The 15,535-nt window shown below is 48.1% G+C and overlaps 1 protein-coding gene across 5 annotated transcripts; it reads left to right on the plus strand.

Moving 5' to 3' along the window:
- The first annotated feature begins 1,156 nt into the window (after positions 1-1,156).
- LOC105539425 (zinc finger protein 587) lies at positions 1,157-10,866 on the plus strand. 5 transcript variants are annotated; one of them, XM_011979709.1, is made up of 4 exons: positions 1,186-1,418; positions 2,708-2,808; positions 7,090-7,219; positions 8,801-10,866. In XM_011979709.1, exons 3-4 carry the CDS (start codon positions 7,186-7,188, stop codon positions 10,372-10,374), a joined length of 1,608 nt encoding a protein of 535 aa, XP_011835099.1. In that variant the 5' UTR covers positions 1,186-1,418; positions 2,708-2,808; positions 7,090-7,185; the 3' UTR covers positions 10,375-10,866. The 5 variants fall into 5 exon arrangements, with proteins under 5 accessions (XP_011835098.1, XP_011835097.1, XP_011835099.1 ...); XM_011979710.1 differs by having other exon boundaries at positions 1,206-1,418; positions 7,093-7,219; XM_011979708.1 differs by lacking the exon at positions 2,708-2,808 and having other exon boundaries at positions 1,157-1,418; positions 7,093-7,219; positions 8,801-10,444.
- The last annotated feature ends 4,669 nt before the right edge of the window (positions 10,867-15,535 follow it).

The raw sequence follows: 15,535 nt of genomic DNA on the forward strand, positions 1-15,535 counted from the left end.
GGAGTGCAGTGGCCGGATCTCAGCTCACTGCAAGCTCCGCCTCCCGGGTTTACGCCATTCTCCTGCCTCAGCCTCCCGCATTTTTAGTTTCTGATAAGTCCTTCCAAAGGAGGCAATCAGAATATGCTTCTATCTCAGTGAGGAGAGGGATGACTTTGAATAGAATGGGGCAAGTTTGCCCAGAGCAGTTCCCAGCTTGACTTTTCCCTTTAGCTTAGTAATTTTCAGGCCATAAGATTTTCCTTTCACAGATTCTATGAGCAGGAGAGTTGTTTTCTGTAGGAATCACAGAGATCCAACTTTGCACACCTGCTTTAGGGGAGCCACATCTCTAGCTTTCTTGATTTGCCTTAGGGACTCTAATGCTTCTGAGGGCCTTCAGAAACTTAACGTTTATCAGCCTCTGCTTCCAGTGCAGGTATTTTGCGACTGAACGACTGTATCAAATGGTGTAGTAATTTGGATTTTTAGCCTTTGGGAGAATCCTAAATAATAGTTTTAACTTGAGCTCCCTATTATTTAGCTTTGAGCTCCCCAAAATCTGAAATAGTATTTTTCCAAATTCTCGAGTGATTAGTTACAAACATTAGTCTCCACGAATCTCAACACAGTTTCTAAGTCCAGGTGAGACCCGTCCTCTGCCCTAGAAAGGCGGTCTTTTTTATTCTTTTTTCTTTCTTTTTTTTTTTTTTTTTTTGAGACAGAGTCTCCCTCTGTCGCCCAGGCTGGAGTGCAGTGGCGCGATCTCAGCTCACTGCAAGCTCTGCCTCCCGGCTTCACGCCAATTCTCCTCCTGCCTGCCTCAGCCTTCCGAGTAGCTGGGAGTATAGGCGGCTGCCAGCACGCCCGACTTTTTTTTGTATTTTTAGTAGAGAGGGGGTTTCACCGTGTTAGACAGGATGGTCTCGATCTCCTGACCTCGTGATCCGCCTGTCTCGGCCTCCCAAAGTGCTGGGATTACAGGCGTGAGCCACCGCGCCCAGCCAGAAGGGCGCGCTTTTTAAGGAGAGCCCCGACCTGACAGAGGCTTTTCCTGCAGACCCGCCTCTGCCTAGCACCCTCTTTAGCGCCTTGGAACTTGAGGAACTACATTACCCAGAAAGCTCTGCGTTAAACGACAGCGTGTCAGAGCCAATGAGGACTCGGAAAGGAGGCATTTCCACGTGAGCATGTAAGGAAAGGCCAAGACTTCCGGGGTCCTCTAATAGCGGCCATGTTGATCGGTGTTGGCGGGGATTGCCCAGTTTAGGGCTCCTGAATGCTGGGAGGGACCGCGGTGACTGAACCTGGAAGGTGGAGAGGAATCGTCCTCGGTGCACAGAGTCGGCTCTACAGCCCCGTGTCGTCACCCACTGCTCCCGGGCCGTGCTTCCCCAAGTAGTCCGATGGCAGCGACTGCGCCGAGGCGCCTGGCTCAGGTAATTGTAGCGCCTTCTGTGCCCTCAGGTCACCTCGTCGTCACCCAGGTCCTAAACCAGGGAGGGAGCGGCTCCTGCTCACGGGTCTGTAGCCAGTACCCGGCGTAGGGACACTGAGGCGCTCGCGGGAGGGGTCTCTGTAACCGTCTAGTGGGTTCACCTTGCCAGCTGCCTAGACAGAGCCGGTTTATGAAGACAGGAGAATTGCAATGGAGAAATAGTAATTCACGCAGAGCCGTCTGGCTGTTCGAGTGACAGGAGTTTTATTATTCAAGTCAGTCTTCCGAGCATTCCGGGATCAGAGTTTTCAAAATTAATTTGGCGGGTAGTGGCTTGGGAAGTGGGGAGTGCTGATCGGTCAGGTTGGAGATGGATTCATAGGGGGTTGAAGTGAGTTTTTCATGCTGTTTTCTGTTCTGGGTGGGATGGGAGAACTGATTGACCCAGATTACCGGTCTGTGTGTTGTCAGCTGATCCATCCAGTGCAGGATCTGCAAAATTCCCCAAGCACTGATCTTAGATGTTGGGGAAACCAGCCCCACACCACCCAGCGGGTACCCCGAGTCCGGCGGAGACAAAGGAGTTAGAAAGAGACAGAATAAGTGTTTAAAAGGTGGGTCCAGGGGACCGGAGCATCGGAGGCTTCCTGGCGTCCCCGCCCAATTTATTGGTTTACAGGCTCTTTGTTCTTATGGCAGATTGGAGGCGGAGGAAGGAATGAGGAAAAGGATTAAGCAGTGAAGGAGAACTCGTGAGTCATTTGATAAGATGTATACCAGTGGCTGTTTCTGTGAATTTCCTTGAGCAAAGGCGTGTGTCTAAACTACTTAAGATCTTTAACTTATCGGGACTGAAACAGGTGGCAGCGGGTTTCAGAGGAGCCAAGATGTTTGATTATATTCCACTGCTTCAAGGGAGTGTTATCTCCCTGAGCAACCTGTGGAATGCCGCCAAGCAGTTATGCTTTCGGGGCATAAAGACACATCTCCTTAAAAAAAATAAGGAGACTTTTCTCCTCAGAGGCCACCCATGGCTTCCCATGGGTGTCTCACACAGGGGAGACCAACTCAACTGGCACCCCAGAAACTCTCTTTCCCACATTAGGTTCTACAATAGTGATGTTATCTTCAGGAGCAACTTGGGGAGGTTCAGACTCTTGGAGCCAGAAGCTGCATGACCCCTAAACCGTAATTTCTAATCTTGTAGCTAATTTGTTAGTCCTGTAAGGCAGGCTGGTCTCCAGGCAAGGGGGTCTTTTCAGGAAAGGGCTATTATCAGTTTCGTTTCAGAGTGAAACAATGAACTGAATTCTTTTCCTAAGTTAATTCAGTCTGTGCCCAGGAATGAACAAGGACAGCTGAAAGGTTGCAAGCAAGATGGAGTCAATTAGGTCTGATTTCTTTCACTGTCATAATTTCCTCAATTACAATTTTGCAAAGTCTGTTTCACCTCTTTCTGACACCAGTGGGATGCAGTGGGGAGAGTGACAGGCACAGGGAGGGGTGCAGGCAATGGCCCGGAGATGGATGGAGCGGGGAGGATGGAACCTGGGGTCTACAGGCGTCTGTCAGGAACAAAGTGTGAGGTGGAGCTCTTCCTGGTAGAGCAAGGAGGCCAAAGGCTGTGCATTCATCATGAGGACGCTAGAAGCCATGGAAAGTTTTGAAGAAAGGAGGGACATGATCCAAATCCAGGCTTTTAAGAAGTTTCCCAAAGGCCAATCAAAGGAAGAACATTGTAGAGCGAGAGGGTGAGGACTTTGGGGCCTTGGGAGGTTGAATCCATTTTGTAGATCTCATAGGTGGTAGAGATGACAGTTTGCATTGCAACAAGCAGGTCACACAACCAGCCTTAGGGTTACCTGGCTCTAGGGAGAAGAAAGGGTTCAGGGAGGCCTGAGCTTATCAAATCCTGTGACATGTTTGTAATGTCTGCCTCTCCCCTCAGGCACTCCTGGCTGCAGAAGCACTTAGGGAACCCACACAGGGAAGTGGAGGGTGTTCCATTCCCTCATTGGTCCTGACCCCATCCATAGGTACTGTAGCTTGTGGTCTCCTGGGACTCTGAAGTGCCATTTTTTTCAGTCCTTTGATCCGAGGACCCTGGAGAATCTCTAAACCCAGGATACGAAGGCCATGGCAGGTTATATGGAGGTATTCTCATTTCTGTCAACCAATGTATGCACTCTTGGAAGGTTAAGCCAGGAGTTGCTTCCAGGTTGTGAAATGCTTAGAGATAAAACGGATCAAAGTCAGGAGGTGATATTACCCCAGTTTTATCTGGCTATAGGCTTCATCTGATAGGACCTTGTTGCACAGACTCTTGGTTGAGGGAAGAGGAAGAAAGGTCAGAGATAAGTCTCCTGCCATAATCCAGGTGAGGGTTAATGGATCAGATATGTGGCAAATCACATGGGTCTGGATTCAGGATTCACTTTTTGTAGATTCAGCTAGGTTTTCTTTTCTTTTGTTATTTTTTTTTTTAATGCGGAATTTTGGTTTTGTTGCCCAGGCTGGAGTGCAATGGCACCATCTTGGCTCAATGGAGCCTCCGCCTCCCAGGTTCAAGCAATTCTCCTGCCTCAGCCCTTAAGGTAGCTAGCATTACAGGCACCCGCCACCACACCCAGCTAATTTTTATATTTTTAGGAGCGACGAGGTTGTACCATGTTGGCCAGGCTGGTTTCGAACTCCTGACCTCAGGTGATCCTCCCGCCTCGGCCTCCCAAAGTGCTGGGATTATAGACACGAACCAATGCGCTCAGCTGAGGCAGCTAGGTTTTCTTTTTTTTCCTGGAGATGGAGGTTCACTATGTTGTCCAGCCTGGAGTCTAGCGGCACAATTGTGGCCCACTGCAACCTCCGCCCCCCCGATTCAAGTGGTTCTCCTGCCTCACCCTCCCGAGTAGCTGGGATTACAGGCATGTAATTACACGGCTAATTTTTGTATTTTTAGTAGAGTCGGGTTTCACCATGTTGGCCAGTCTAGTCTCAAACTCCTGACCTCAGGTGATTCACCCTCCTTGGCCTCCCAAAGTGCTGGGATTACAGGCCTGAGCTACCGTACCTGGCAGACAGATAGGTTTTCTAATGTGGATGATAAGGGCATGAAAGAGGAATCGGGCATGAGCCCAGGGTTTTTGATCTTAGCAGCTGTAACCATGGACGCTGCTTCAGCTGAGATGAAGTTGGTATTGACATAATATTGACTGTGGATATCAAGAGAGGAGTTTGACCATATGAAGAATTTGAGGCCAATAAGTGGTGGCATCCAATGGATAACTAGACATACAGGATGCAGTATCTGGGAGGGTGTTGATACTGGAGATGTCCGATATATGAAAGCTAATGGGTGAACTACGGTAAGTTAGTTATGGGTCCCACTTAGGGAGGACATGCTTCTGATTATGGTGGTAAATCTTTTCAGGGGCCAGGAAGGTGTGATCACAGGCTGAGGAGTGGATCTCTTACTTACATCCCGGAGGGATGTTATTGGGCTTCCTAAACACCTGGAGGGTGTGAGTGACCATCATGGCAGGACGTATCAGATGGTAGAATTTGGAAGGGGACATAGACATCCAAGGAGAGAACAGACAAGAGATAGATATATGCAGAAGCATAGGAGTAATTCAGGGAACATGACACTTAAGACTGAGTCGGTGCCAAAGTTGCAACTATTTATTACTGTCTGGACTCACAAACGTTTTGAGAGGACTTTGGAAGTGCCTGGGGAGTTTCATTCAGCCTCGTGCATGTGGGCAGTGAAAAATATGCTCATCTGTGATAGTAGATTTGGTTTGGTTCACAAATCCGGGGCTGGGCTTTAAACGGCATTAGGTGGACAGAGGAGGGTTGCTACAGCTGAGGTCTCAGTTGGTGCATCACAGAAGTGGGATAGGGCCTTGGATATCTGAAGCCACATGTGGTTCTGTGTGGCTATGGAGTCACTCAGGGAGACATTCACAGGATGATTTGGGATTACCACTACTCTTGGAAACCGTGGAAATTCTGTGTTGATATTGGATCCTGTTTGTATTTGTCAAGCATACTCTAGATATTTATCCACATTTTGGTATAAGGCCAGAATTGAAGGCCCAATATGATGTGTCACTTTGACACCTTGTGATAGTGGGACAACCTTCAAAGGTGTGAGTACAAATCTCATTCCCACTCTACTCTCTTGGATAACGTTTCCTAGCCTAACAATGCTTTTTATCAAGGCGATGAACCAGGGTTCCAGGTTGTTACACTTTGCTCGTCAGGATACAGAGTAACAGAAACAAACCATTGCATATTCCCAAGGGAATCATGGGCCATTATACCCTCTTCATTTTGTGAAATAATTTTATTTGTGGCGACTGGGTAAATAATTTCATTTGTGGAGACTGGGTGCGGTGGCTCACCCCTGTTGGAGGCCAAGGTGGGTGGATCACTTGAGACCAGGAGTTCAAGACCAGCCTGACCAACATGGTGAAACCCTATCTCTACTAAAAAAAAATACAAGCCGGGCGCCGTGGCTTACACCTGTAATCCCAGCACTTTGGGAGGCCAAGGCGGGTAGATCACGAGGTCAGGAGATTAAGACCATCCTGGCTAACACAGTGAAACCCCATCTCTACTAAAAATACAAAAAGTTAGCCGGACGTGGTAGCGAACGCCTGTAGTCCCAGCTACTTGGGAGGCTGAGGCAGGAGAATGGTGTGAACCCGTGAGGCGGAGCTTGCAGTGAGCCGAGATCACACCACTGCACTGCAGGTGGGTGAGAGAGTAAGACTCCGTCTCAAAAAAATTAAAAATAAAGCCAGGTATAGTGTTCCACGGCTGTAATCCCAGCTACCTGGGAGGGTAAGGTACAAGAATCACTTGAACCTGGGAGGCAGAGGCTGCAGTGAGCCACGATTGTGCCCCTGCACTCTAGCCTAGGTGACAGAGCTAGACTGTGTCTCAAAAACAACCTCCAAAAACAAACTTTTACTTGTGGGGATGCCAGAGAGGGGCTGAAGGTGTGGGAAATTCAGGTGGGGGTGGCCATGGGCATGTGTCTGTGCAGTATAAAGAATGATGTATATTTAGAGAGCAAGTTTGTCTGATGGAATCAGGCAGCCGTCCTGGGCTTTACTTCAGCTTGGATATCGCTATTCAGAAGGAGGTGGACCTTTTTTTCTTTTCTTTTTTGAAACAGAGGCTCGCTCTGTCAGCCAGGCTGGAGTACAGTGATGTGATCTCTGCTCTTCACGCCATTCTCCTGCCTCAGCATCTCGAGTAGCTGGGACTACAGGCGCCCGTCACCACGCGTGGCTAATTTTTTGTATTTTTAGTAGAGACGGGGTTTCACTGTGTTAGCCAGGATGGTCTCAATCTCCTGACTTCATGATCTGCTGGCCTCGGCCTCCCACAGTGCTGGGATTACAGGTGTGCGCCACCGCACCCGGCATAGAAGGGGGTGGACCTTTTTATGTCCGGACCTCAGCATGGATACCTATTTGTCCACCTACTTCTTGTTGATAATTGACCAGTGGGCCCATGAAGAGACAAAGGCACCAGTGGACATAGTTTCAGCTCTATGTTGGGGACCTTGGGGAGGACGATGGGCAAGGGTGGCTGTGTGGGAGAGGTGGGTTGTGTTACCTCAGCAGAGGGGCTGTTTGTGGTTTCATCTGTTACTATCATAGCAGGACACTGTGACCTTTGAAGATGTGGCTGTGAACTTTTCCCAGGAGGAATGGAGTCTTCTTAGTGAGGTTCAGAGGTGCTTATACCGTGATGTGATGCTAGAGAACCTGGCACTTATATCCTCCCTGGGTAAGTTGCTCACGCTGTGAGCTGAGCTCGTGTTGCCATTCCCCTTTTCATTCACAAGACTGTCTTTCTCACTTAAGGAGCTTCGACATGGGTTCCTTCTACACTTCTCTGTGTGAGTTGTGTGGTTGGTAGGAGTAAGGTGTGTGTATTGCCTTTTCCTCTCCTTAAGCAGCTCCAACACATCCTGTGCTCCAGGCTCCCAGGGAAGGAGTCCGAGTCAGGAGTCTTATAGGCACTTTAATGCACTTTGCTTGCTCTCTGGCTGTCAGGTGACTGTCCAAATCGGTAGCTCTTGTGTGCCCAGGTTCTATTAACATTTCTTTCCTCTATCTGACAATTCTTCCTACCTCCCTGTGCTGAGAATTGCCTTCATTGACATTGTCACTACCTACATAGACCATAGACTGTTCTTGCAAGACCCTACTTAGGAATTCTCTTGTAATACTTAGTTTACTCTTCTGTGGGCTGTCAGGTGCTTAGTTGTGCTGAGCTAGTGTTGGCTGTTCATCTCTGCTGTCTCTCCCTTCATGCTTATATCATCTGGTCCCATGAACTGGGGGTGAGATGGAGAGTCCTTGGTGTTTGATAAAATGTGGTTCAATTCAGGCTCATCATGATAGGCTCGAAGGGAGCCTGTCCCTCAGGAGTGCCATGCTGGGGGAGGGCATGACTTCAGGGATTTATCCAAATCGTACCAGAAACCATTTATATTTGCCAAGTATTTTTGTGGCAATATGAGTAGGCACACACTATTTGTCTTTTTCTCCCTATTGTTGAGAGTTTCACACTTGTTAGTTCTGTACTTTTCCACTTCTACTGTGATATCCACCCCAGCACTAATACTCACATCTCTGGACTCCACTTTGCATCTGTTTTTCTTGTGCTTTCATCTGTAGTTGTCTCTGATATTGGTGTATCAATTACATATTAGGAAATATATGCCCATTGTTAAACCATCTATGTCCACCCCCTGCGGTATTATACTCATGTTTTCTTGGACTTGACATATGCTTCTACACATATATGTGTGTGTGTATATATATGTATATATGTGTATACATATACATGTGTATATATGTATGTATGTATACATGTGTATACAATGTATTATGTGTGTGTATATATGTGTACATATATATATATATTTTTTGAGACAGTTTCACTGTTGTTGCCCAAGCTGGAGTGCAATGGTGCGATCTCCGCTCACTGCAACCTCTGCCTCCTGGGTTTGAGCAATTCTTCTGCCTCACCCTCCCGAGTAGCTGGGATTACAGGCATGCGCCACCACGCCTGACTCATTTTTTGTATTTTTAGTAGAGACAGGGTTTCACTATATTAGCCAGGCTGGTCTCGAACTCCTGACCTCAGGTGATCCACCCGCCTCAGCCTCCCACAGTGCTGGGATTACAGGCGTGAGCCACCGCACCCGGCCAGCAGCCCCATCTTCAGCTTGAAGCCAACATTGTGTTCCTGCAAATATTTCTATAGAATAATTCCTCAATTTGTGAGACTTACTTGTGGGTGGGCTGTGCCTTCCCGTCAGAGGTACTTTGCACTTGACCAGCATTTTCTTTCTTTCAGATTGTTGGTGTGGATCAAAAGATAAGGAGGCACCGTCTAAGCAGAGCATTTCTGTACAAAGAGAGTCTCAGAACAGGACTCCTAGGGCAGTTGCTTCTCCTAAGAAGGCTCACCCCTGTGAAATGTGTGGCCTCATCTCGGGGGATGATTTGCACTTTGTTGAACACCAGGAAACTCATCAGAAGCAGAAGCTGAACAGGAGTGGGGCATGTGGAAAAAACTTGGATGACACTGCAAACCTGAATCAGCACCAGAAGCAGCATATTGGAGAGAAATTCTGCAGAAAGAGTGTCAGAGAAGCATCGTTTGTAAAGAAACGTAAGCTCGGGGTGTCACAGGAGCCATTTGTCTTCCATGAGTTTGGGGAGGACGTTCTGCCCAGTTCAGGATTATGCCAACAAGAAGCCGCTTATCCTGTAGAGAACACAGACAGTGAAACTAAGCACGGCCCGCCCTTTCAGGAGGGAAAAACTAATTCCGGGTGTGGAAAACGCACAAAAGCCTTCAGCACCAAACACTCAGTTATTCCACACCAGAAACTTTTCACTAGAGATGGATGTTATGTATGCAGTGATTGTGGAAAATCCTTTAGCAGATATGTCAGCTTCAGTAATCATCAGCAAGATCACACTGGAAAAGGACCTTATGAGTGTGGAGAGTGTGGGAAATCTTACAGTCAAAAGAGCAGCCTCATTCAGCATCAGCGAGTTCACACTGGAAAGACAGCTTTTTCCTGTGGGGAGTGTGAGAAATCTTTTAGTCAGAAGGGCAGGCTTATTAACCATCATCAGCATGTTCACACTGGAAAAGGACCTTATGAGTGTGGAGAATGTGGGAAGTCTTTTGGTCAAAAGGGTAAATTCATTCAACATCAGCGAGGTCACACTGGAGAGACAGCTTATCACTGTGGGGAATGTGGGAAATCTTTTCGCCAGAAGTTCTGCTTTATTAACCATCAGCGTGTTCACACTGGAGAAAGACCTTACAAATGTGGAGAATGTGGGAAATCTTTTGGTCAAAAGGGCAACCTCGTTCAACATCAGCGAGGTCATACTGGAGAAAGACCTTATGAGTGCAAGGAGTGTGGAAAATTATTTAGGTACAGATCCCACCTCACTGAACACCAGAGACTTCACACTGGGGAAAGACCTTACAGTTGTAGGGAATGTGGGAAATTATTTAACAGGAAGTATCATCTTCTTGTTCATGAGAGAGTTCACACTGGAGAAAGGCCGTATGAGTGTGAGGTATGTGGGAAATTATTTGGCAATAAGAACAGCGTGACTATACATCAGAGGATTCACACTGGAGAAAGGCCATATGAATGCAGTGAATGTGGGAAATCATTTCTTTCTAGCTCTGCGCTTCATGTTCATAAAAGAGTTCATTCTGGACAAAAGCCTTATAAGTGCAGTGAATGTGGAAAATCCTTTGCTGAATGTTCCAGTCTCATTAAACACAGGAGAATTCACACTGGAGAAAGGCCTTATGAATGCACCAAATGTGGAAAAAGATTTCAGCGAAGCTCTACCCTCCTTCATCATCAGAGTTCACACAACAGAAAGGCCTTGTGAGTGCAGTGAATGTGGGAAATCCTTCACTGAAACATCCAGTCTCATTAAACACAGGAGAGTTCATACTGGAGAAAGGCCTTATGAGTGCTGTCAATGTGGAAAAGTTCAGAATATATGCTCTCCTTGGTCTTAAGAGACTTCGCGTTGAGACCCTCTCATTCTGTCACCCAGGCTGGAGTGTGGTGGCACAATCTTGGCTCGCTGCAACTTGGGCCTCCTGGGTTCATGAGATTCTCCTACTTTAGCCTCCCGAGGAGCTGGGATTACGGGTACACACCACCACGCCTGGCTAATTTTTGTATTTTTAGTGGAGACGGGGTTTTACCATGTTGGCCAGGCTGGTCTTGAACTCCTGACCTCAAGTGATCCACCCACCTTGGCCTCCCAAAGTGCTAAGATTACAGGCATGAGCCTCTGCACCCGACCTTCATTCTTTTTGTATCGCTTGGAATATGACATGCTGAACCAGGCATGGTGGCTCATGCTTGTAAACCTGATGCTTTGGGAGAATGAGGTGGTTCACTCGAGGCCAGGAGTTAAGAGATCAGCCCGGGCAACATAGCCAGACCTTCTCTACAGAAAGAATCACATGCTATGAAAACTTACTGTATATCATTTATCTGTTGAAGTGTATTTCAGTTGCTTGTTTTTGTCTGTTATCAATGCAGCTGCTACATTTGAATGCAGTTGTTTATATAGGTTTCCTTCACTATGTTAATACAGCAGTGTGGAGTGCCTGAGTCACGTGATAAAGTACAACTCTTGTGAGACAGACTCGCTCTGTCACCAGGCTGGAGTTCAGTGGCACGATCTCGGCTCACTGCAACCTCTGCCTCCCAAGTTCAAGTGATTTTCCTGCCTCAGCCTCCCGAGTAGCTGGAATTACAGGTGTGCACCACCATGCCTGGATAATTTTTTGTATTTTTATTAGCGATTGGTTTCACCATGCTGGTTACAAACTCCTGACCTCAAGTGATATGCCTGCCTCGGCTTCTTGGGCGTGAGCTACCACGCTTGGCCTAATGTACAAGTTTTTAAGCAACCCCAAACTATTATCTAAGAATAAAATTACTGCTCGTTTGTATATCTACCATCAGTGTCCAAGAATTTCTGTTCTTCTATCTTACGAAGAGGGAGAGTATAGTTAGTATTTGAAATTGTTCATTTTAATAAGTGGTTATAGCATTTTGAGTCAACTATTTATGTTTTACATGCTTTTTTGTTTTGTTTTGAGACAAGGTCTCACTCTGTCCCCCAGGCTGGAGTGCAGTGGCACGATCTCAGCTCATTGCAGCCTCTGCTTTCTGGGCTCAAGCACTCTTCCTCAGCCTCCAGAGTAGCTGGAAATACAGGCGTGCACCACCCCTGGCTAATTTTTGTATTTTCTGTAAATTTTTTTTTTTTAGCTTGTTGCCCAGTCTGATCTCAAACTCCCGGGCTCAGGCAATCCACTTGCCTTGGCCTCCAAAAGTGCTTGGTCTACAGGTGTGAGGCACCGTGCCTAGCCTCACACCTCTAGGCTTGTTTTTTAAAATGAATTTTATCTTTCCCATTTCATTAAGATATTTAAAAATAATGAAATAAAGACTTATGTTGGACTGCCTCCCCCGCAGGAGGAACTGTCTTGGCCTCATATTTCATTTCTCAGTCGGCCCCTGATATCCAAAAAAAATTTAAGGCGGCGGAGGAAGGCCCTCAAACTCCCATCCAGCATTTAGTCAAACTGGCCTTCAAGGTCTACAACTCCACAGAGGAAGCAGCTGAGGCCCAACGACAGGCCAGGCTAAAACAGAAGGTACAACTCCAAACCCAGGCCTTGGTAGCAGCCCTGAGGTCGGCCGGCTCCAGGAGCTCACAGAAAAGAGGTACTACCCGAGCGCCACCTGGTGCCTGCTTCAAGTGCGGCAACGACGGCCACTGGGCCAGGCAGTGCCCTAACCCAAAGGAGCCAACTCGCCCCTATCCGAACTGTCAGCAGATGGGCCACTGGAAGTCGGACTGCCCCAACCTGAGGACGGTCGCTACGCCTCCACATGACGACCCTCCTCCAGGTACTGGAGGCGCCTTCCAGCTCCTCGACACTGATGAAGATTGAAGAGGTCCAGACTCAGGAACCCCTCTCACTCTCGCCGAGCCCAGGGTTATGCTCCAGGTAGCGGGTAAGTCCATATCTTTCCTCATGGACACAGAGGCTACCTACTCTGTTTTGCCTGCCTTCAGTGGCCCCAGCCACCCCTCCACTGTCATGGTCATGGGAATTGATGGCACTCCCTCCACCTACTGCCAGACTCCTCCTGTGTCTTGCCGACTGGATGGCTCCCTCTTCCCGCACTCATTTCTTATCATTCCTTCGTGCCCAGTCCCCTTGTTAGGACGAGATCTCCTCTCCAAGCTAGGGGCCTCAGTTCACTTCCGACCCAACCCCTCCCCACACCTCACGTTCCTCTTCCCCCTCCTCTCACCTGACAAGCTCCACCAGGCTGACCCCCCACTCCTGTTTCCAGTCCCCATTAACCCTAAGGTGTGGGACACCTCCACCCCAATCCTCGCCCAGCACCATACTCCGTCTGCATCCGGCTAAAAGACCCTTCCAAGTTTCCCTCTAGACCCCAGTTCCCTATCTCCCTTGAACATCGACAGGGATTAAAACCTATCATTACACGCCTGCTCCAGCAGCACATTCTAGTTCCTGCCAACTCACCACGTAATACTCCTATCCCGCCTGTACGGAAAAGCTCGAGGGCCTATTGCCTTGTGCAGGACCTACGCGTCATCAGTGAGGCAGTAGTCCCCACCTTTCCAGTTGTTCCTAACCCATATACACTTCTCTCGCGCATTCCCCCCGGTACCACTCACTTTATTGTCCTTGACCTAAAAGATGCCTTCTTCACCATTCCCTTACATCCGACTGTCACTTTCTGTTTGCTTTTACATAGGAAGATCCAGACACTCATATTTCTTTCCAGCTGACTTAGACTGTTTTGCCTCAAAGGTTCCGTGATAGCCCCCATTTTTTCGGACAGGCACTGGCACAGGATGTTGTTCCCTGTCCCCTGACCCACAGCACACTATTGCAGTATGTCGATGACTTATTACTATGTAGTCCTTCCTAGCAGTGCTCCCTTGCAGATATTGCTACACTTTTAAAATTTTCTAGGCGACCAACGTTATCAGGTTACCCCGGCTAAGGCTCAACTTTGCAGCCCTTCTGTCACCTACCTAGGCATACTCCTCACACCCACTACAAAAAGCCTCACAGCAGATAGAATAAGCCCCCACTGGTTGCGGTACCCTTACCCAGCCCTTTTAACTCCTCTAACCTAACCCCCTCCTTTCCCCTTCCTGGCCAAACACTACATCAATGAGTCAGGACTAGTAGAAACCAATCTCCTCACTCTAGAAAAGATTCAGGAAAGACTGCACCAGAAAAACCTCGGATCAAGGCCCTCACTTAGCGGCAGTCGTCTATGGCCGGTTAAGTCTTACCCTTTCTAAGCCTTACTAATCATTGGCTTCTTGCTACTCATAGCTCCCTGTGTCCTCCGCTTCATCCAGGACCGCATGAAAGAAGCCTCCCAGGTCACTTTCAATCAGATGCTGCTCCACCCCATACCCGAGTTCCGACCTCCGAAGAACCCCACGACGACCCATACCAGCAGGAAGCAGCCAGATGAACACATCACCCCATTTTCTTATTAGAAAGAGGTCGGAATGTTAGGCAGGAATCTAGACCCAACATGGCGGCGTTACCCGGCGTAGCAGGCCTTTTGTTAAAGACTCCCTTCACCCTTGTACACACCCGCAGACTTACATGCGTCAGAGTTCTGGCTGGGCAGCCACACGCCCCCATGACCTGCAGCTCACCTGCATTCCACAAGTTCGTAAACAGCAGTTGCAGTTAACAGTTTCCAAAGACCCCTTCCTCATGACCCTTACTCAACTCCTGCTGCCCTAGTAGTTTCAAGACCCCCAGGCCCCGTTTGCACAACCAGCTTCCCTACCTCTCAGGCTATAAGCCCCTACCCTCCTCCCTCAGCGCGACTTCCTTGGCCCGCGCCTTTGGACTGAGGAACCTCGCCCGCGAGTCCTAATAAAAGGCTATTCTCACTGCCATTTGCCTTGTGTCTTCGTTCCCGGTTCAGCTCCAGCCTCAGTTTACCTTTACACTTTTTTCTTTTTTTTGAGCTACAGTCTGTCACCCAGGCTGAAGTGCAATGGCGTGGTCTCCGCCCACTGCAACCTCTGCCTCTCAGGTTCAAGTGATTCTCTTCCCTCAGCCTCCTGAGCAGCTGGGCCTATTGGTTCCCGCCACCACGCCCAGCTAATTTTTGTATTTTTAGTAGAAATGAGCTTTCACTATGTTAGCCAGGCTGGTATCAAACTCCTGACCTCATGATCCACCCTCCTTGGCCTTCTAAAGTGCTGCGATTACAGGCGTCTGCCACCACCCCCGGCTTATCCCTAGAAATTCTATGATAGCATGATGTATAGGCACTTAAAGGCATAGCACTTGAGAAATGTGAATAAAAGATTGTAAGTTATAAATAGCAAGGTATAATCAGATGTTAACAGTCTCAACCCCTAAATGTCACCTTGTATTACAGCATGTGCTGTATGTAAGCATATGTAAGCACATATAGGCACGTATATGAAATAGTGATACTTCATTCTCACTAGTATTTTTCATCCTTCTCACTGGAAAGATCTTTTGATCATTTTTAATCAACATAGGAGTTTCAATGATATCTAGAAGTTTAAAAGGGCTTGTTCAAATTATGACCGTACACACTGACGAGTATGTGTCTGTCTCTTGTGTAAATATTTTTTTATTACACCAAATTATGTTTGCACAAAACCTTTATAATCAGGGGGAATTAAAGAGCCTTCTGGCCGGGCGCAGTGGCTCAAGCCTGTAATCCCAGCACTTTCGGAGGCCGAGACGGGCGGATCACGAGGTCGGGAGATCGAGACCATCCTGGCTAATGCAGTGAAACCCCGTCTCTACTAAAAAATACAAAAAACTAGCCGGGCGAGGTGGCAGGCGCCTGTAGTCCCAGCTACTCGGGAGAGACAGGAGAATGGCGTGAACCTGGCAGGCGGAGCTTGCAGTGAGCTGAGATCCGGCCACTGCACTCCAGCCTGGTCGACAGAGCAAGACTCC

This window comes from Mandrillus leucophaeus, unplaced genomic scaffold (assembly GCF_000951045.1).
Source record: "Mandrillus leucophaeus isolate KB7577 unplaced genomic scaffold, Mleu.le_1.0 Scaffold205, whole genome shotgun sequence".
Lineage (NCBI taxonomy): Eukaryota > Metazoa > Chordata > Mammalia > Primates > Cercopithecidae > Mandrillus > Mandrillus leucophaeus.